We start from the raw sequence: 22,847 nt of genomic DNA, 5'->3' as shown, positions 1-22,847 counted from the left end.
GCCTCTTCATTGTTTCCAAATGTCTCAGTGGCACTGAAATGAAAAGGAGGCATGACATTTTAGCAACTTCAGTTTCTTCTGACCTTCAGCTGCCAAAGAATGGAGAGTCTGCATCTTTAGTCTGGTTCCTTTTTGTATAAGGCTTGCTTGCAAATGTTGTTATTTTAGTGCCATCTATTTTTATAGAGATGTAGTCTAATCATTAGTCAAAAACCTGGATTATACACTTTTAAGTGAATAAAAGTATTGTTTTATTACAAACTTCACTCCAGCAAACCTCTCAATACAAGTAGCATTAAAAACCAACATAAAAAACTGGTAGTGGTAGGTCACAAATCTAACATTCTGCCAGCAAGCCTGCAATTCAAATTTTATTCCAGCTTGCCGTTTCTTCTTGTTTTGTCTACTATTAGACAAAATGAGGAGACTTAAAAAACAAAATAAGGTGTGGGAAGAGTGTTCAGGATGATTACATACCCTTTGTGACACACACATTTTGCTGTTGAGGGAGCTAATCTCAGGGGAGTCTGTTGTTGATAACTGGAATTCTGGTGAAGTGGAGGCCATTGTTCTGATTCTGAAAGGATCAGCAGCAGTTTTGTATCTGAAATGTTTGCTGACTCCAGGGAAAGACAGAATCTTATACTGCAAATTAGCCTTCAGGAAGCTTTGTCATTCCAGGCTTAGTGTTCACCTTAACAATACACCAGTGTATAACTATTATATCTAGTAGTTTGTTTGTTTTTATTTTCAGCACAAAAAGCATAAAAAAGACTGTATGTGAAAGTTTTGTGTATTGCTTGTGTTATTGTTTCAGATGTCTGTTATGCTATCCAAATCTCTTTTTAAAAAAAAAAGTGGTTTTTTCTCACCTGATTAAAAATATAGAACTACGATCAAGTGGATGACAGTAGAGGTTCATTAGTTGTTTCATGCTGTTAGAAACAAAACCTTTGTGGGGATTAGGCTGCAGAACTTAAGAGCATTTTGGGTTTGGTATGGAAAGAGAAAATATTTTTTATTGCTTTTCCTGCACTGTAAAGCAAGCAGCTTTTGTGTACGTTTGATTGTATGCTTTTTCCGCTGAAAATAAAAAGAAATAAACTAGTATATATAATAGTTATACACTGGTGTATTGTTAAGGTAAACACTGCTACAGGCAGCAATGTTTTCCAGAGCCACAATAAAATTAAATTTCAAGTGTTCTTAAATTCAAGGGGATTCACACTTTCAATAGCCAAACAGAAACACTAAATTTGTAAACATTGCCCCCCCAAACCACTTAAGACTCAATTCTACCTCTGCCCTGAAGTCTTTGCTGATGGACCAAGGAAAAGGCCTCTTTATGTGCAGCACCTGGTGCAGGTGCCTGGTGGATGTTGGTCCAAGTGCTGCATTGGATGCTGCTGAAATTCCTTCAGGGTCTCTGTATTAAGTTTGTGTCTGCAGTGCTGTCCATGTCCAATATCTAATCCAATATGGATTAGATATTTTTCAGAAACACTGTTTCATGGAAGTCAAGATTATACTAATTAAAATCTCATAGAAAATTTTACACTTTGAGATGAAAGATGCTCGACATGTGGCTAAAGAGTAATAATATTTCACCTACTGTATCATTCAGATCATCATAGACCAACACTAAGTATGTCAATCTTCCCTTTTAAGTCTATATGATAATAAAATAGACATTCTGTTCTTTGATTAATGACAAATTTGTTTGCAAGACACATTTTAAATGTTCCTACATGGCTTTAGCATTTAATCTCTTCATTAAAGCTACAGACCCTCTTTTGCATTTTAATGTTATTTTTCAGTATTACTGAAGGCTGTTGAAACTGATGAGAGAAGCTCATAAAGATTATTTGGAGTAATTCACAGAGATGAAGTTGTACAATGTTCTCATCTTAAATCTTTCATGTAAATAATCAGGGGATGTTATTACTGATGATCATACCTCTGTTCTTCAGGTGCTGCAGAAATAGGGAAAATCTGTATTTGCATCTTAGAGCCCTAGTTCATTTTCATAAGAGAGAAATTCAGACTTTATTATTTTGTGTGAAGGGACGAGGTAAAACTTCCCATTCCAAACCATTATTCAGGTGGGTTATCTCCTGTGTTCTACAAAATTACATGTTCTCAACTTCCTGTGAACTTTTTAAGTGGTAAGGACTTATTTTACACAGCTTGCTCAGACTTTATTCCTGTCACAGAATAAAGTGTATAAAGTGGCCACATAGGATTACATTCATATTTTTACAACCTGGTGCTGAGTCTAAGTCTTCATTTGGCAGAACAGCACTTAAATTGCTTTTGTCTTTTACATCAATACCAAAGGTAAAACATCCTATGAGTGGGAATCTAGAAGCCACTAGAGGGAGAAAAGGTTATCAGAGGTAGAGATTCTTGTGATGGACTCTGTGCTTCCATATGAAACATTGTCTTCCTTGGAATTCTCCTCGCACATGAGCTCCTCTAGCAGAGCTGCTGTGCAGATAAACAGTGATGATCACAGCATGTAATTCTGAAAAATATGCTGTACTGTACAATGCTAGTGGGGGGTAAGATGGGCATAAACTGCTTCCAGATTTTATGGCTGCACTTACAAAACATTTGTGAATTGTACAGCACGCAAGAGCAGATGTGAGAAAGTGTAAGTGAACATATCTATTTAAAATTGCACTTTCAGAACTGAGCCTGGGAAGAGCTTCTTGTGAGTAGGAATAGATATGGCATTTCAGACCTCTGTTACAAACAAGTAAGCACATTCTTTGAGCCGTGTTTGCCCTTTAGTGATGATGTTTTCAGCTCACAGACTAGAATTGTGATTAATTTTGTGATAATTGGCAAACCCACTTTTAAAATATTAATTTTCTTTATGCTGCTATAAGGCATTTTAAAATTCTATATAAGTGTGAATCATAGATAATAGTTAAAAATGCCTAATTTTGTTGTTAGTCGATACCATGAGGTTTCTTGTTTTCTTTAAAATGTTGTAATTATGAATTATCCCCAAATTACTGAACACATGCTTTCACAATTGCTGTATATTTCATTTTTTTCTAAAACCTTTTGAAAAGGTTTCTGTGCATGGCAAGAGGAGAACTAAATCAGGGAGATTTTGGTTCTAGTCCACCTCTTTTGACTGAGACTTACCAGAAGATATCTCTGGCTCTGTGCACCTCTCATTGCTCCCTGTACTGAACTTCACATTTCTGGTGTTTCTTGAAAGTGTCACGTGAACAGATTTCTATTGGAACAGATTCTGTTGGAGAATTTCTGTTGAAGAAATGAGACAATCAATATTCTAATGAGAACTTTTTGGTGGCATCCATGTCTTCTGTAGGTCTTAGATGAGAACAAGCAGGGAGAGGCCTGATGATGTTGCTGAAAAGGCAAATCATGGAAGGCAAGGTGCCTTTCAGTCTGAGAACAACTGAGGAAGATTTCTGGTGACAAGAGGCTTCTAAATTGCTCTAAGATTGATGCTGGGTAGGGGTTGGGTATGCTCTCATGAGGGCTGTGAGACCAACATCAGCAGCCTGGTTATGGTTTAAATTGAAATGGAATATTTCCTGCTTTTTTATTTGCAATTCCAGCTGCACTGTCCTGCCTTTGCTGTTGCATTGCTCTTTGCACCTTCTTTAGCATCCCACTAAGTTCCAGTCACTCACCTACTTGCTCCTGTGTATGATTTTTGGGTGACACAAATGAAAAGCACCATAAGCAATCTGAAAACATCAGGGGATGTTAGAATTGGCAGGGGACTTGAGAAATTGCTGAGCAGGGAAGCATTCCTTTCCCTCTAGACTAAATTAATATAAATATGTTTGATTTTGTTCAACCCTCACTCTCTGTTTTCAGGCTAGTGCCTGGCCAAAAATATGTCTACCCATTACTGTTTTAAATTAAGTTTTACTGGGAAAATACTCCCTTTTCCACTGGAAAGCTTCATAACAGTCAGTTTGGTCTTTGAGTTCTCTCTCCATAAGGACAGAATCCTAGGCATTGACCTCTCACCATTCTCTTTTTAAAAAAAGAAAGTCTGTTTTAATAGTGTGGTGGTGAGTATTACATTGAGATCAAAAGAGGTTTTACAACCTGAGCCTGATAACTAGCATTTGGGTCCTAGGTTTATTCCAAGTGAATATAACAAATCTATTGAAATGTAATTAAAAAGCTTTTTAAAATTTTGGGTATTGGCTTTTAGAAATCTTTTACTGTTTCACACTTGTTATACTTCTGTCTCGATCACATTATTGTTTGTGTTGATGAAAAATGTGAATTTGTAGCTGGATCCTATTTGTAGATTTTAGAAGAAGGCAAAATAGAAAATCTTATTTCATGAGACTCACTGGACAATAGTATTGCAGATGTGTGGGTTTTTTAAAAGTTTATATATATATATATATAATTTATCAACTGCTTGGCAACCTTCATAATTTCAGCTCCTGCAAATATTGTGAAAATGTAGAAGAGAGAAGATAGGCAAGCAGTACTATGGGGTTCACTAAGGGATCTTTCCCTGCTAATCTAGTTACTGGACAACTATTTTTATTCCTCTGTTCTGTTCAGAAGTTTAACTGTAACTACTTTAGAGTTGTCTTTGTTTCCAAAGCAAGTGTTACTGAAAAAGATATGCTGTCCAAGTTAAAAATGATTTTTTTTTTTGGTGGTGAAAATCTGTAATTTGCTTCAGATCCAAGAATTGCAGTTTTTTACTGTTGGTAACTGGTTGGTGAACTGACTGCAAAGCAGATATTTTAGATGCAGAGACAATGTTGGCAAAGCTTTGTGGTTCCCATATTTGTTTTTTTGTTGTATAATTACATGTTTTTTTCTCTTTCCTTTAGAATTCTGTTTGCTCACTAGCTGAAATTGTTCCACCACAGTTTTTTTTAAAGCAGAATTAATGGCAGCTGGATTGCTGTTCTTATGCAGTACAATTTAATGTTAACTTTTGGATTTATAGGCTTCGATCTGATTTGAGATCTACCTCTACACCTTAAAGAGAACTCAAGAAAAAATCCCAAACAGCAAGCTAGATCTGAGAATGTGCTAATGTGAATTAACCTGAAAAAGGATCTATAGGAAATAGGTCCTGTGATTTTTGCTTAGAGAAAATGAAAAACAATTAAATATTTAGTAATTCCATGCAGCCTTTTTTTATGGATTGTGATATTCTAAAATTATTTTAAAAATTGTTCTAGGATCTTCAAAGTGTATAAAAAGCCCAAATAATGCTGGCTGTGTTTCTTTGAAAAAGAAATCAGATAAAACCTGGACAGTAAATATCAGAGCGATGCTGAATTTTGTGAAATGTCCTCATTTCAAATTTGTGTACTAGAAAGAAAATGGCATGTAAAAAAATATTTAGCACAGAATGAATTGAAATAATGAAAAATGGCTTAATATTTATGTTTTAAACATAAAAGCTTTGAGATGGGAAATAATTAAGTTATTGTCTGTATAAGAAAGATCTGAGATCCTTGCAGTTTAGAAGATTTAGAGGAGACAAGGAGTTGTAAATAGCAGTTTTTCACTAGACAAGAAATAGGGCCATATAGAATAAAGATCATTAATTAATAAAAATAAATATGGAATTGCTAAAACTTATGAGAACTTGTACTTTTGGCATTCTTGATATCACTTGACTTACATATTCTGCAGTTTAATTAGTGTGGAAAGAAAGCACCACATAATTGCACTTTCTGTGTAGTTTCATTTCATACCTGCTAATATTTATCCTGAGAAATACTAACAGTCTTTCTCTCTACTTTCTCTTAGTGATATTATTTTTTTCAACCTTTATCACCAATCCCTTAATTTCCAATCAGAAGTCAGCTTAGTCTTATCCTTTCCAAAAGCTTTTTCATAATTGTAATATAATTGGTTGCTGTAATTTTATTTTTGAAATAGGTTACCAGAGTTATAAGCAGTTTTAAAAATGTGTGGACAGACAATGTATTCATAAGGCTTATTTCTTGTTTGTTTGGTTTTTGTTTTTTTTTAATGATGATTCCTGGTCAGAGTTTTGATTGTAACTGATTATTTGGCTGTACTGAATTAATGTTCCCAGCTAATGCCTACCTAATGTTCAAAATGATTTGAAACTAGTTGTTATGTCCTTTTTGGTATTTTTCTTCACATTTTCCCCTAGTGTAGTAAGGTCTTTCTGTGCCTCTGCAATTTCCAACTACCAACTTCCAGCTTGTAGAAGACACTTTTATCTAGTTATACTGAGAAAATGATATTACTTTTTCATATGCATAAATAATATCAACATTTGTGGGTAATTTTTTTTTTTTTTTTTTTTTTTTTTTTTTTTTTTGTTTCTTGGAAAGGGATTAGGATTGTACTGAAGTGTAGATGGGTCAGTGTTTTATGCCTAATATCCTTAATACAAGAGACAAGCATTCAATTTCATTTACTTGGATGTTCATGTCAGGACAGTCTCTTTTCTGTGTTTTCCTGGAATCCATATAGATCTTACATGAAATTTTGCAGCATTCCTCATTGTATCATGGGCCAAACTGGCATTTAGAATGCCATTGTAATGGTTCAGAGGGAGTGAAATGTGTCATTATCATCATCATCATCATCTGATCAGTAAAGAAGTATTCTTAAAAGTCATCAAATCTGTTCATCAGCACTGGTGAATGTAGCATTGGAATTTTTGTCATCCTGGTGTACCCCAACTGAAAAAAAAACCCCAAAAAGATCCAATGGGAATTGCAGTATAATTAAAGCCTGCAGAAAAGCTGACACTAAAGTTTGAATGATGATAGACCTTTTAAAATCAACCCTCTGTCATCTAACTGGGTTTTGTGAGGTGCTGTCCCTCTGTGATGGTGACACAAGTGCATGGCAGCCTGAAGGGTGTCCCTTCATTCTGGCTTTGTCCACAGCACCTGGAGCCCTGAGCTCTGTGAGCACAGCCACACCTGGAGCCCTGAGCTCTGTGTGTGAGCACAGCCACACCTGGAGCCCTGTGTGTGAGCACAGCCACACCTGGAGCTCTGTGTGTGAGCACAGCCACACCTGGAGCTCTCTCTGTGAGCACAGCCACACCTGGAGCCCTGTGTGTGAGCACAGCCACACCTGGAGCCCTGAGCTCTGTGAGCACAGCCACACCTGGAGCCCTGAGCTCTGTGAGCACAGCCACACCTGGAGCTCTGTGTGTGAGCACAGCCACACCTGGAGCTCTCTCTGTGAGCACAGCCACACCTGGAGCCCTGAGCTCTGTGAGCACAGCCACACCTGGAGCTCTGTGTGTGAGCACAGCCACACCTGGAGCTCTCTCTGTGAGCACAGCCACACCTGGAGCCCTGAGCTCTGTGAGCACAGCCACACCTGGAGCCCTGAGCTCTGTGAGCACAGACACACCTGGAGCCCTGAGCTCTGTGAGCACAGCCACACCTGGAGCCCTGAGCTCTGTGAGCACAGACACACCTGGAGCCCTGAGCTCTGTGAGCACAGCCACACCTGGAGCCCTGAGCCCTGTGTGTGAGCACAGCCACACCTGGAGCTCTGTGTGTGAGCACAGACACACCTGGAGCCCTGAGCTCTGTGTGTGAGCACAGCCACACCTGGAGCCCTGAGCTCTGTGTGTGAGCACAGCCACACCTGGAGCCCTGAGCTCTGTGAGCACAGCCACACCTGGAGCCCTGAGCTCTGTCAGGTGTGTACCCAGCAGTTGTCGCTTCCAGGGACAGCCCAGGGGAGGGGACCACAGCCAGCTCTGTTCCCAGCTCCCCCCAGGTTCCTTTATCTCTTTCAGAACACAGGAAATCCTTACCCAACATCTCCCATATTTCAGTCTCTCCTGTTCCAGACTCTCCTTTTACAAGAGCTCTGAGTTTCAGTGTCAGTTTTGGGTGGGGGGCACGTGGTGCTGGCAAGTGGGATGAGGGGCAAAGGGGGGTCAGGACCTGCTCTGCTCCAGAGGGACACTCAGTCAGGGGAGTGGATGCTGAGGGTAGGAAGGGACAAGAGAGGAGCACAAAGCCACACAGTCCAGATCAGGATTTGAGACTAATATTGATGGCAGAAAAATATTTACATCAGCTGCTTTATTTTTTTTTTCTGTGATCCTTTCACTATTTTTTGCAATTTTGTGTGCATCCCTGTTTCCCATCCCTTTTCAGAAAGGTCTAAATCAGAAGCTTTCTTTTGAAGTCTTAAACCTGCATTCTTTTTAAAGATGAACTGCCAATCCAGACTGACCTTTCTGCTGAGGGGCTCAACAGCCAGGATTAAATTCAGCAAATTTTGAATATCCATAGAAGTTTCAAATTATATGGGCAGTGTACCGGGGCTCCAAACTGTTATGCACTTCACCACACAAACCTAAAAACAGTGGGAGTTTTTCACAGCTTCAAGAGCTGGAAATAGGACACATTAAAATTTGATTTTATAGTTAGTATGATTAAGTTCTGTGACACATAGAACATACCAAATTCAGTTGAGCTCCTTAAATTGAGGCAAGCAGTTCTGTGTGACTATTCCAGCATGTGCATGGTCCTTTGGTATTCTCTTAAATGTCCAGGATATAGGATAGTGTACTTGTTCCACCTGAACAGAAGGAAAAACATTTTCTATGAAAATTAGTGCACACTGGTAATGATGTTTTTGTCTTGGAGCTCCTAGAACTTTGTTCATCACATTTAATTAGTTTCTTACGCTTTTTTTAATCAAACATGTAAACTTTTAAAACTATTTAGCTCAAATCTTGTGAGATTAACTTTTTGTTGTGAAACAGTTTTGAAAGCATAGTTCTCTAAATGGAGATGATCAGTCTTGTCAGTGCTTTTTGCACATTTTTGATTAGCTTCCCTTCTTATATTTTACCTTTCCTTCTTGCTGCTCTTCCACAGAGCAGGCAAAACCTCTGTCCCATCAGATTTAATCCCTTTTAGTTTCCTAAATTTAAATTTAGTTTCCTCTCAAGATCACAAACTGTAATGTGTTTTCCATGAAAAGCTGTAAATTTGCTGGAAGCTGGCCTAAAGTCTCACAGTTTTTCTTTCTCCTTTTCTCCCCTTTCTGGATTCCTGCTGCCAGCTCACTGTATTTTTTTTTTTGTTGTCAGGGATGCCAGAACTCCTAAGAAAAATTCCCCCCTTCCTGAGTCCCTTGTACTCCAATAGCTGCCTGTCTCCTTCCTTGCTAACCCCTTCCTGCACCTCCAGCTTTAGAACTGGTACCAGAGGAGAGGAAATCTATTAGTGATATCCAGGTGATAACTGCAGAGAGGCACAAAGACTATTTGGCACAAAATGGAAATTTCAGGTTGTTGCATATGATCATTTGTTGCAAATGAATAAATGCATTTGCTGGAAAATGAAGGAGCACAGTACAGCTTGTGCTATAGCTGGGAACTCCTTTAAGCTAATTGAAGATGTTTTCTGAAGGGGTTTGGTTTCTTTGTGTTCTGAATAATTGATCAAGTTTCATCGACTTCTGTGCACTCAGGCTCCAGGTTACAGCCACATATTGGCTGTCATAGTTTCACGTTGCATTTCTTTGCAAGTTCCAGCTTAAAAGAGTTCCTGTGGTGCTCAGGCCAGAGTTGGCAGGGAATATCATGAGTTGTGCTGGCATGACTGTCTGTGGATCTGCCTTAGGAACAGGATTATTTAATTTTGTAAACTCTAGTTTACTGTTAGTGGAGATGAGGGCACAGCCTGCTGCAATTTGTGAGCTTGCAGGAGTGGTCAGATGTACATGCAAAACCCTTAAGCTGCCATAGCTGCCAAAAATCTTATATGGAACTGCTGCCACACTTGTTTATCAGTTAAAAATACTTTTAAGACCCCATCCATTTTTGTTCTATCTTTAAATAATTAGAGTCGTGCAAATCATCTTACATTGGAACCTTTTTCTTCTTTCTGTCCTTCTGTTTGCAGTCCCACATGAGTCACATCCTTCTTCACTCCTCTGCCTTCCTAATACATGAAATACAATGTTTTCTGCTTTCTCATTTGTAATTTCTTGTACACCATTCTTGTTCTCAGACAGAAACCATTCTCACTTGGACACTTCACAAAATGCTGCTGTATCAGTCCTCCCCTGGTGACCTGTTTGCAGTGCTCTCCTTGTCATATTTACACTTGTCATTTCCTGTTTTCCTAAAAAAAAGGGTAATCTAGTAATTTATTAAAAACAATATAAAGGACTCAGACACCATTAATTGTCCTTTTTCTCTTATGATTATACATTTAACTGGTATGTCAATCTATTCTAATTTTTACTTTTTTATAAGAGTAGAAAAAGGAATGGATTTTTTTAGAGCATCAGTACTTTAATTCCTTTAATCCTTTGCTGTTTTTCATCTCCATCTGCCAAATCATAACAGGATAAAGGCTTTTAGAGATATGTCCTTTTATACTTTCACCATGGTAGTAGTGGCAGGGTGGCAAGTATCTGCATTGCAAATAGGAGAGGATGTATTGCTGTAGCACATGCTTTTCACTGATCAACTTGTTTTCACAAATTTCTGTGCTTTTTGGTTGGCTTCTGGATTCCTAAAAGTTCTAAGGTGAAGGCACTTAGTAAAATGTCAGGTGGACTTCAGTTTCTAATTCTGCTCTGATAGAATTTCTTAGATTTTCTTGACTATTTAGATATTTTTCACAGATTTAGCAACACTGTTTTTGGAAGAGAATATTTAAGGTAGCATAATAAACAGTTCTAGGGCTTATAGGCAATCTGTATTTAAAAACAACCCAAACAACCCTACAGCCTAGTGTTCATGCAGCAAATGTCAGTGTTTTAGCTTGGCAGCTAACAGAGACTGTAGCAGCATATTTTTTTCATAGAGTGGTTTGGGTTGGAAGGAACCTTAAGATCCATCTTGTTCCAAGCCCCCTGCCATGGGCAGGGACACCTTCCACTGGACCAGGTTGCTCCAAGCTGGCCATGTTTTTGGTCATACATGTATTGTTCTGAAATGTTTGTGAAGAATTTAGTGGTTTTCAATATCTGTTTAATAGTGTAACAAAGGCTTTTAGAAGTACCATGATGTCTTTATGTCTAACAGACTGCAGAAATGACATTAATATCAGTCATTGCACTAACAATCTCTCTGTGCTGAAATACTGTGGATTTCTTTAGCCATGCTGATTAGTACATTCTAGTTTCAATGGCTGTTTTCTGTTCAAGTCATGGATGCTTTTATTTCCAGCTCTTCACAGTCCCATGAAAAACATTTGCCAAAATGGTGCTGTTTGCTTAAGATACGTGATTCTTTCCTGCTTTGTGTGCATGTGTGTATGCACAGCCATTTTTTTGATTGATCTGGAGAAGGAGGTCTGCCTTCATAATCTGAATGTCTGGAACAGAGTCAAGAAAAGATGAAAAGAGAGGCTTCCCAGGAAATTAAATACTTGTGAATTGCAATCTTTTTGGGTTTTTTAGTAATGCTCTCCTTAATTTCCTAGATTATTAATTTGATTTTCAGAGCAAGGAGGAGTTTTTTGTCAGTTGAAAATATTTTCTTAATTGCAGTTGTTATCCAGATGGGTTGGGGAAATGGTTAGCTCAGTGCATTTTCCTATTTTGTAATCATTGCTTAAGCATTGTTTTATTCCCAGGGTCTCTTTTTTCTTAACCTGTTCTTATCTTTACTCTTCCACCCAGGGCTCAGTAGTCAGTTTTGCATAACAATATAAAAAAACATAAATAAAAAATTTGATTGGATTATAATTTACTCTCTCTTTTCTAATACCACACAATTTACAAGTTGTTTTTTCTGCTCTCTCTCTTTCTCTTTGTTATGCTTCTGACCACAAAGAGGTAAGCAGCATTTATTTCCAAAATGGGACATCTGGTGATGATTAATCTTATCTAGAATCAGCTTCTCAGTGGAATCTAATTAGATTTGTCTTTAGGCAGTTGGTTCCTCTTCCTTCAATTTGTAGTGTTACTGTTTCAAAAAATTTTTGAATGCGTGTTCTTAATCTCCCAGCATCATAAATGTCAGTGTCTATATTTAAATAAATACTGGACAATTTATATTCTTTTTTGGGGATGAAATAGAATGAATAGTGAAAGTGTATTTGTTATTCTGAATAGATATGTCTGCTACTGATAGTTTTTAAAATTTTTTTCCTTTCACCCTTTTATTTTCAATGAAAGCTGAAGTTCTCTCAGGGCATCCATCTACTTTTAAGAAACACATCAAAGACCATTAAGCATCCATACCCTGTAACTGTTTCATTAGTTCCAAAGTACCAATTAATGATGCCATTAATTTGCTGAGTTGTTGGTAAGCTGATAGTTTTATCACTAATTCTCGGATTAAAAATGAAAAAAAATTAAAAATCACAGAACTAGTGTGGTCATACTTGATTAGTGGTGAAATTGAGTAGATGTACTTATATATTCATGTTGTTCTAACAGAAAAATTCCTACAGGAGGAGCCTTGTTAATGTTTTGATCAGCTGTGCAGCAGCAGTAATGGATACAGCTGGATTTAGTCAGGGGCGGGGGTGAAGTTCACTGTGTGGCACAGATTAGGAGTAAGCTTTCCATCCACACAGGGAAGGCTGGTGTGGCTGTAAGGGATGAGGCAGGTGTGAACCACCTCAGCAGTACCTGCCTGGATAAGCAGATGATTTTAAAAGTTGCTCGAAAAGATGCCCAAAAAGACAGGAACTGTCCTCATTCCACTGGGTGTTGCTTGTCAACATTTACGGAGAGCAATTTTCTTCTCTTCACATTTATTTGATCATTTAGCAAAAGCCACCTTAGCTTGTTTATACTGCACTTGTAAATGCTCTCTTAAAACCTTGGAAGCTAAGATCCAGCTACTAGATTTCCAGGTTGCTGTGGCAGAACCTGCCCAATTTACTTCTCAGCCAATAAAAAAACCCAACCAAACCAAACCCTTAGTAAATAGAAAATTGGGAGGGAAAGATTTCATAGAAAAAGGGGTCACTTTTAATACTGAATGAAGTTGATCTCTCAAGCCTGTTGAGGGGAAAAAACCCTGCTGCATACTTTGGATCCAAATTCCTGTTTTGTCTTGACAATTCTTTGAGCTTGTAAACAGAATCTGTTGAGAGCACTGGTGATGGCCAGAGCCCAGTTGCTGTAGAACAGTGATGTCTCCATGGGAATTAGCAAACAGGCAGACATCTCTGAGGCTGTACAATGCTCTGGCTGCTCTTCTCTGCTTTGTATGAGTGGTTGTTGGCATGAGGCTATGAGGATGTGAAATTTGTGCTTATTCTTTTGATTAATGTGATGTGTATAGACTTCCCAAGGAGTGATCAAAGGGAGACCAAAATATTTCAGAACTCGGAGCACAGAAACTTGCCCAAAGGAAGAAGTGAACACAAATAGAAAATTTATTAAATATTGCAAATCTGCCAAATGCAGAGCAATTATAAAAGTACTAATAAATATATTTTTAAGCTTACTATAATGAAGAAAGATGCTGACATGAAACAGAGGGGAATTTGCTCTGATTTAAAGTCTTTTATTTTCTAAAGCAAAAAAGCATCAGTAGACAGGGAGGAGTTTTCCCCACATTGAATGTTACAGTGAAAGTGTTACAGTGAAAGGAATCCAAAATTTCAGGCACATAATCACAAGGTTTTGTAATGTAGTGAGTTTATGTACATCTGCTTAGCACCACTCACCAACTGTGCCTAATTTTAGGTTCAAGCTTACACTTTGCCATTTGGAATAAACTTGATATGTATATGCTGAGTAGCTTAACAGACATCTGGTAACTTTTTAGGGAGAAAGAGTATGATTATGGCATGAGAGAAAACAGATTTAATTACTGCAGCACCAGTTCTAGTAACGGAACATCCAAGTGAGGGAGTTGCTTTCCTCAGAACAAAAGTTCCTGCGATTTTGTACTGTGTGATTTCAAAAGTTGGACTTTGCAGTAGCAAGGCTTTAAAAAGAGAGTAGTGAAAGTAAGACTTCTAAAAATGTGGGGAAACATTTCAAGAGCAGCTGGGTGAGATGATTTTTAGGATGGGAATTTCCTATAGAAAACACAAATATTTTGTAGTTAAATGCTTTCCAGTTAAAACAGGAAAGAGCCAGGATCATCTTGCATTTCTTACTGACACGTATCATGTGCATTTTAGCAACCTAACTGATCACTCATGTTAATACAGTAAATTAATGCTGAATGTTTAAGATATTTGACTTGAGACTGGAAAGTCTCAAGTGATTTTACAGGGGCATGGCAAATGACCAACTTGTTTTGAAATAGTGGTCCTGTCATATTTCCTTACAATTCAGATCTTACTACGATCAGCAATGTACTAAAATTAAAGAAATAAATTAATATCTATTTTCTGTTTTTTTTAGGGTGCAAAATTTGGACATTCAATGGGATTAAATCAGGCTCCTCCTCCACGTTCTTCTGCTCGAAGATCATTTGGAAGATCGAAGCGCTTTAGCATTACTCGCTCTCTGGATGACCTCGAGGTAATTAACTCTCCCTTAAAATTTAGAAGTGAGTCTTAGAGAACTTATAGTAGATAATGCTGGTAATTGCTGAAAGTTAGTAATGTATTAGTATAATATAGTTATTTACTATCATATGACATTTTTGTGAGGGGAATACAGATTTCAGGTATCAACCTTTTTCAATATTTCTTTCAGTATTTCTTAATTGGCTACATTGTGGCCATTCTTTCTGTGGGCAATTCTGACTTTATTTTTCATATCATAGTTGGTCCTGTGTAAATCCACACAATACACTTTTGCTGATCAAAATGTTCATAATGTCTCAGAAGCGTAACATACAGAGAAATCAAATGTTCATCATATTCTGGTTTTTGTTCAGCTGATGAATTTTGACAGCAGTTGACAAAAGGGAGTTCCTAATCAACTTGGTGATTTTGGCTCCTTTTAAGAGGAATATTATGCTATTTTACATCTGGTTTAGCATCAGCTGATGTCTGGCTCTCAAAAGCATACTGGCTTTGGAGAAAACAAGGAATGAAAAGCCATCCTTCTGTTCTCCTGTAGGAATGTGGCTTCATTATATCTTCACTCCTAGTGTGCCTCCTCAGGAAAACCACGACACTGAGCCACAGTGATGTGAAGAGATGCAGAGATTCTTCCCTTAGCCCTTTACCATGCTTATTTGGAGGAACGCTGGTGACTGGAAAAAACAAAAATCTGTGCAGAGCTTTTGGCACAGGAGCCATGCAATGCATTCTGCACCACTTCAGCAAGGGAGGGAATGTGGCACACTGAGCCCTCCAAATGGGAAGGAGGTGTTTAAAAAGCATTTGAGATGGGAGGAGGGAAGAAGGAGACACTCTGAGTTGTCTGCTGTGGGAAAATGTAGGAAGACCAGCATTTCACTGACTCTGAACTAAAGGAGAAGGGAGCTCAGGGAGGGATGTTTAGGGAGCAGAATATATGTGAAGAGCTTCTGGCATGCTTAGGGAATGCAGGTAGGAACTGTAATTACCTATTTCTTAGATGTTTTTCTATTTTTCTGTTTTTTATAGTGGTCTATATTCTCTGAAGCTTTTAAGTGTCTTTTTTTTTTTTTTCTAGTTATAGAAAATATGTAATTTCTTTGCACTCATAACTTTAGTACTGTAACTGCATAACTTAAACACAACAAGAACTTCTGGGTAAAGGGGTTTGGGAACCATCTAGCTACATCTTTCTTAATCAGAAAATGGTGATTCTCCTAAATTGAAAAAGTTTGCTGTTACATATATCCAGTTTTGACAGAATTTCTGATTGCAGTAAGAATGAATTCTCTCAGAATACCAAAGAATCTAGTGCTAACAATTCACATGCAACAGGAAAAACATGGTTCTTTCCACAGTCTTACAGATTAAAATTTCATGCAGGTTTTTTGCACATCTCATGTTTTGAGTGTTTTAAACATCAAAAATAAAATTTAATTTCTGTTGTTGGAGCTGTTTCACATTGTATAAATAGTCATTAAAACAGGCACTTGGGACTTTCCATTAATTTCAGAAAGATATGATAGTTACTGGCCTAAAAGTCCTTTTTCCCCCTCATTATGTCCTAGTTGGTATTCATTAGTGTCTGTAAACAGAGTAGCACCAACAGGAGGGATTGAGTCCATCTGTGTCCCAATGTTCTCATCATTACTGAGTTACTTTGGAAGGGAAACTTTCATTCTAGGTCACAGTGTGACCTGGACAAAGGAATGGTCTGACTTCAAATCTGTACTTGGATGAATGCCCTTACTCCATGTAGCTGTGTGGGTGTGGACTGCTCTCTGTCCAGCTACTTCTTTTCACTTTGAAATCTTTTTTTCACCCTGCATGCTGTAAGAGAATGATCTCCCAGATATCCCAGCCACCAGGAGAAACAGCAATCCAGAGAAGAATTTAAAAAGCTTCGTATGTCAAAATAAAATAACGTTGAGATATTTTAATTTTGGTTCAAACTTCAACACTGCTGCTTCAGCACTTGTCCCAAGTACTCTTCCACTATGTGTGGTAGAACATAATGTTGTTAGTACGTGTTTAGTTTATTTCAGGCCATCTATTTAGGGGTGGTGGAAGAGGAAATAACAATAGCAGGAAATTCTTAGAGACTCCACCTTTGGAATAATGACCATGAGTGTATTGTATAGGCTACTTGCTTGCTTTTGTGTTCTTTTCAGTTGTCTTGGCAGACTGGATAAGGTAATAATCCAAACATGAAATTTAGTTAATATGCTTCTCTGAGCTTGTGGGTTTGATTCCTGCTGGCATCCAAATTAATCTTCTAAACTGAGCAGTGTAAGTAGGTTCCATGGAGTTTCTTTTATGGGCATTTGATGAACACAGTTCATTGCTTACAGGTCTAAAAAGGCTGTATTTGGATTTTTTGTTGAAGTATGAGCTGTGTGTGAAACAGCAGCTGTCAGTGTTGCTGACTGCTACCATAAGGTGGCGTAATTTCTTTGAAATTTGTTATTTATTTATTTTTAAAAGTATCTGTCAAGGAATATAGCATATTCATGCATATTTTAATAAATAAAAACATGATTTCATGAGAAAATTTCACTTTTTCTTTTAACTTGTTAGATTACTTCTGGCTATATGTGCACAGACAGAATTCTTGTAAGATTAGAATTAATGATATAGTTGCCCCTCCTTAAATATTTTCCTCTTAACTGCAGAAGCTGTATTATCCATAGAAAAAACCAGACAAGTTTGTAGGATTAGCATCTTGGTGCTGTTTTTACTGATAGAAACTGTATACAAGAATTTTTTAAAAATGCAGGGATCAAGATGGGACGAGAGTGGAAAATTTATGGTGTATTTGTGCTATAATTGTGGTAGGGAGAATGTCTCACAAAACAGAAAATGCATAATTTTGTTTCTGACCTGTGGAAATTGTGTTTGTTCACAGCAGGTCTGATTATGATTAATTAGTCTTTAAATTGGAACTGAATTCAGAAAATGAGCATGTCTAGTATGTGCCCTAGTTATGTTGTTTTCAGAAGAAATGTATTTAGAAAATTTTATTTATTAAATTACAAGAAACTTGGTTTTGTTAAGAACAGATTTATCTTTTATCTAGCAATCAATTTTTCTATGTGAATAATTTGTTGTTATGAAGTAGTGTCTATTAAAAATCATGTTATCATTCTGTGATTTGCACCAATTTTACTTTTTAGCATAGTTGCTGATTCATATTTTCAAGGTGTAACTTAAGCTAAAAGTACCTTATGATTATTTAATATTTGGCTTAATGAGAGGGTGTGATCCTGTCTTTCTTCCCACTTTTCTTTCCTGTAGATAAATGCCACTACTCTCATCCTCTTGCACAATTCTGTTCTGGAAAAGATGTTTATAAATTTATAAACAAATTAAAGGTGTCTCTGCGAGACTGCAGACAGTAGAACACTACCTATGTAAAAATTTACCTTAAGCACAGTAATTGTGATTGTTCTATTCATCACCAGTTTTGGTAACACTTTCAGCTGTAGCCATTCCACTCATCTTTTAATTTTTATTGATGTCTGTAAAAATGGGGGAACCTTGCAGTATTTTCTTGAAGTCAAAAAAATTAGGTTCCTCCTCACCAAGAAGAACATTCAAAGCTGTTTTTTCCTGAAAATAATTTTGGTACTTGTACTTTTCGTATTTCTCTGTGGTTAAAAATAGGGCAGAGTAGTATAATGAGAGACATAATCTCTTAGGGAAACAAGTGTCAAACTCTGTAAGTATTGTTAAATAATCATTTAATGCAGAGATATTTTTAAAATTAAAGATGATTTAATTCTTTGAATTAAATAATCATTTAATGGAGAGATATTTTTAAAATTAAAGATGATTTAATTCTTTGAACTAAGTATCAGGACAAGAAAAGATGGCTGTTGCAGCTTTTCTTGTTCTCATCCTGTTTAGGAAAGCTTAAAGCTATATTTTATATTATAAACAACATTTGTTATATCAAATTTCTAGAGTTTAGTTATGTTTTCAAAGTTGGAATGCATCATGTATTCTTTTTAAAAATCAGTGTGAGGCTTTTGTTAGAATGTTCCATCTTAATTATAACCATTAATAATGTAGTATTATTAGGTGTTATTATGGATAATAATGCTTGATTTTTTTTTCTGTTTTGTTAATTCTACTGAATCAACTACTTTTTGCATTTCATCTGCTATTTGAAAGCATACAGCACATCTCTTTGGTATGAGGTTTTATACTAATAGATGACATGTCTCTGCTGGATATTAGCTTTGGCATCTGTGGGTGGCAAAACTCCCCCTAAATGCTCATTTGACTTAATAAGGAGTTTTTAAGTGGGTACCTGTTTTTGTTTCACTGATTTAAATAATCAGACAAAGCTTACACAGGGAGATAATAGCTTATATTAGACCAACTAGTATACTAGGAAAATCAGACAAGAAGATCTAAACATGCTCCAAACTTTTCCCACCCTCTCATATGATCTAATAAAAAGTATTAACTCTCCCTGCAGAGGTTGCTTTATTGATGTTCTTAGATCATCACCATGGCCACAGTGCCACCACTATGGCAAGTATAAGTACATGTTTTAAATCAAGAGGCCTCTTCATTCTCAGCTTTTAACAGTAAATTCAAAGTTTGAAAAGAATGTATAGTTTTATTTCAGATTTCACCAATTAGTACAAATATGTTCTACTGTGTACCCCCTTTAAGAACTGCATCTTTGGCTATGTTTTGTCCAAATTTTTACCTAAGATTTAACCAACCAATTGGCAGTTTTGCTGTCAGCTTTCATGAAAGGGGGAGGAAAGGCCAATTGTGAAATAGCAGTGCACATATGAGAAAATCTCCATTCTTGTATGTAAAAGGCAGTATTGTATTTTTAGCACACTGATAATGAGTTCCTAAAGGTTTAATCCAGTCTCATGTGTGGGTACTCTGCAGTCTGAGTGCTAACACTGAGCAGCCCCTGAGGCTGCTGTGTTGGAAGCTTCATGGATCTGTGCCCACAGATGAGGTTCTTGTTTCTCTTTTCCCTTTGCACTGCTTCTGGAGCAGTGAGAGGTGTGCTTAGTGATTTCAGACTCCCTCCCTAAGCTGGCTCAAACCCTCCTGCTGGCCATGATGTCTGGCTGTAACTAGTGCAACTCAGTCATGGCTGATGGTTTTATCTTGAATTACTGATGTGCTCGTGGAGCTGATCAGTGAGACTTTGAAAACATCCAGTGGTTTGTGCCAGGCATTTTTCTGCTTTGTTCAGGCCCTGGGCTGAGCACTCCTGGCTGGAGTTGTTCACCTGCTGGGCTGCACAGTGGCCACACAGCCAGGACATGGGGGATTGCAGGCAGGGGATTGCACTGTCTGGGCTGCCATGCTGTCCAGCATCATTTGGTTTCACATTTGCTTCTCTAGACTGCTCTATTAAGAATTTCAGACTCTCCAGCCTTCCCCAGAGGATCATCCTCAGGTTTTTACTTTGGCATGTGGGATCTTATCAGGTAGTTTATTTATATCTCTTTGAAGAAGGAAACATCATGCTAGTAGTATACATTTTATTTTTCTTCACAGATTGTGCTCTAGCATTACTGTTAGGTTTTTGCTGGTATTCTATACTATACCATAATTTTAAAAAGATTTTCACTATCTGCTCTTAAGTTTACATGTATAGACTTTTCCATGGAAAATTCTTGAGCTCCTGACACTGTTTTGTAAAGTATCTGACAAAGGTGGGTTGGTCAACAGATCAACAAGTTATGTGCAACCTCTTTATTGTGAATTTGAAGTACTTATTTCTGCATACAATCTAGAATGTTAAACTGTGCTTTTTTTATCCCAGACACTGAGAATAATGGGATTTATTTTCTGTTACTTCAATTGGTGAAATGATCATTCTTCAGTAATGTTACTGTTTACTGTTTTCTCCTGCTTTTGTGTTATTTTCTTTACTTCAGATTCTGGAGAAATTTGCCATTTAAATGTGCATGTAAGAGGCAGAGTAGTCACAGAATGTGCTGAGAGCTAGATCTCATCTCTGCTTTTTCTGTGAGGTGCATAAGGGCAGTGCTCATCACAGCAGTGCTCACCCCGTGCTGTGGTGCTCGAGAAGAAACCAACAGTGTTGCCTAGGATGGGTTCCTTAGGGAATTAGGCCCCCATATGTGCAAAGGCAGTTGGGACACTACAGAGAAATTTCTTCTTGAGGAGGCAATCAGTAGATTGTCTGACCCTGCCACTCAAGTGCTTATCACTTTGCCCAGGATTTTTCTCCTGGGAAGCTGAGAAGCCTCAGAGAAAAAGGCAAACAATATTATCTCATTTGCTTCTCCTGTGTTTTGCTTCTTTGGAATGTGTTTGGAGATTGTTTATCCAACATGTGAATTGTTTTTGACTTAATGACCAATCATGGTCAGGCTGTGTCAGACTCTGAGGAGAGAGTGACAAGTTTTTCTTTAGTATCTTCTTGCCTTCTGTAGGTATCCTTTATGCTTTAGTATAGTTCAGTATAGTATTCTTTTATATAATATAGATCATAAAATGATAAATTAGCCTTCTAAGGACATGGAGTCAGATTCATCATTCCTCCCTTCAACAGGGTCGCAGAAAATACCACAAGTGCTGTCTGAGCCTTATTGGCTCTAGGCTTGGCTCTCCAGCACAAGCCCATTTCTGCCACAGAACCAGAGACACAATATGTGCTTTCAGGTACTAGAGACAGACTTGTATGCTGTATAAATGAATTTTCTTTTAGTAGCCAATACTGCCATTCTTCAGATATGTGATTAAAGGGACACAGGTGAATTCACAGGCTGTAAATATCTCTGCAGTTTGTGGAACTACAAGGATCAGACAGGATGAGCAAGTTCAAGTAACCACCTGAATCTACAGAGGGGTTGCATTCCTTAGTTCAGCAGTGTAAGATACTGGGATTTGGCTTTGGCTATGTTATTTTGGTTCTGGTTTCCTTGAGTAGTGACAGAACTGTCAATGCTCACACAAATGGAGCTCTTGTTAGGTTGGTAACCTCTCAGGGGTCTCTTTTTCCCTAACCTAGCATTCTTCAAAAATGTGGCTTACTCTCTTTGAACTTACTCTCTTCCCTCTTCTGGGTCTGAGGCATGTGACATTAAGGCAGAATAATGCTACTATTTACTGCACTGATTCTGAAATGCAGAACTATTTGCTGCTTAAGGTTGATCCTAGCTGCAGTTTCTTATATTACATTTGTTGATTCAAGGGCATCTATTAAGGCTCCTCCCAAGAAGGTGAGCAGTGAGGTGAAGTTACTCCGGATAATAAGGATGAGAGCAGTCTCTGAAGATGAGACCAGGCTGCTTTTATAAGTCTGAATGACTGGGCAACAAAATGGCAGATGAAAATGTATGCAGATAAATGTAAAGTAAAACAAATGAGGCAAAATAGCTCTAGCTTCATATAACAAATGATATATATGTTTCTTAGGAGACTGTTTCTTCTCAGAAGTGAGGTCTTTGAGTTATAAGGGAGAGTTGCATGTAAACAACAGCTCAGTACAGTAGCAATGAAGCAAAATCCTGTCTTACAGATTATTACAGAAGGAATAGATGATTCCATTGCATACAACTGTGGTTTGTTTTTCCATACCTGGTCTCTTTATTTTAAAATGCTCTGATATATTAGGAGAAGAAAAGATTTAGAAAAGTGTAAGGAAGAGTGGAAAATCATGGGTGGCATAGGAAAAGTAGTTGGGATTGATTGCTCATCTCTCCTTCGGGACAAGAAGTCGGCACCATTAATTAAAGATAGCTGGAGCCAGGAGCAAAACAAACAGGAGAACACGGCTGTTCATGTGGGAGGTGAGCTGGTCTGTGGGATGCCTCACCACTGAGTGCTGTGGATGCAAGAAATTTGCATGTCCTGGAGGGAAAGTGGACAAGTATTTGGAAAAGAGAGCCACTGGGGGTTATTAAGGAGACAAGCCACACCAGGTGCAGGAAATCTCTTGAACTAAAAATACCTGGAGTCTGGGAGAATGTCATCAAAGAAATGTCTGATATGTTGCCCTGTGCTGCTCTTTGGTAGGCTTCCATGTGCGGCCACTACTGGAAACATAGCGCTGGGTTTGATAAACCCATGTTCTGAACTGGTTGTGTGCAGAGATGTGAGGGTGGACAGTGTGGGACTGTGGTGTTCTCTTGGCACAGGAGCTGTGCTGCCTTTCCCTTGCTGGGAGGTTGTTGTGAAGGGCTGCAGTACCTGCTGGTGCTGGTGCCTGCCCTGGGCACTGGGAGCATTCCCTGTGTGTGCTGCAGTGCTGGGGGGGATGGCTCTGGCCACTGCCCTGCCCAGAGCTGCTGCTGCTGCTGCTGCTGCTGCTGCTGAGATTGTCCAGGCAGCTCCTGGAATGAGTGGCAATGAGGAACTGCCTGACTGGTTTGG

General features: G+C 38.0%; 1 protein-coding gene across 6 annotated transcripts in view; it reads left to right on the top strand.

Moving 5' to 3' along the window:
- Positions 1–22,847, top strand: part of RGS12 (regulator of G protein signaling 12) — an 85,849-nt gene that overhangs the window by 8,019 nt on the left and 54,983 nt on the right. For 5 of the 6 annotated variants that reach the window (XM_036381571.2, XM_036381565.2, XM_036381567.2 and 2 more), the window contains one exon: positions 14,335–14,454. In XM_036381571.2, coding sequence (XP_036237464.1) covers positions 14,335–14,454 — 120 coding nt within the window. Of the gene's footprint in view, positions 1–14,334; positions 14,455–15,416; positions 15,435–22,847 lie in introns of those variants that run through there. The other variant, XM_054514521.1, reaches the window with a different exon arrangement.

This window comes from Molothrus ater, chromosome 4 (genome assembly GCF_012460135.2).
Source record: "Molothrus ater isolate BHLD 08-10-18 breed brown headed cowbird chromosome 4, BPBGC_Mater_1.1, whole genome shotgun sequence".
In the NCBI taxonomy this organism is placed as follows: Eukaryota; Metazoa; Chordata; class Aves; order Passeriformes; family Icteridae; genus Molothrus; species Molothrus ater.
This window is presented reverse-complemented; position numbering and strand designations above follow the sequence as displayed.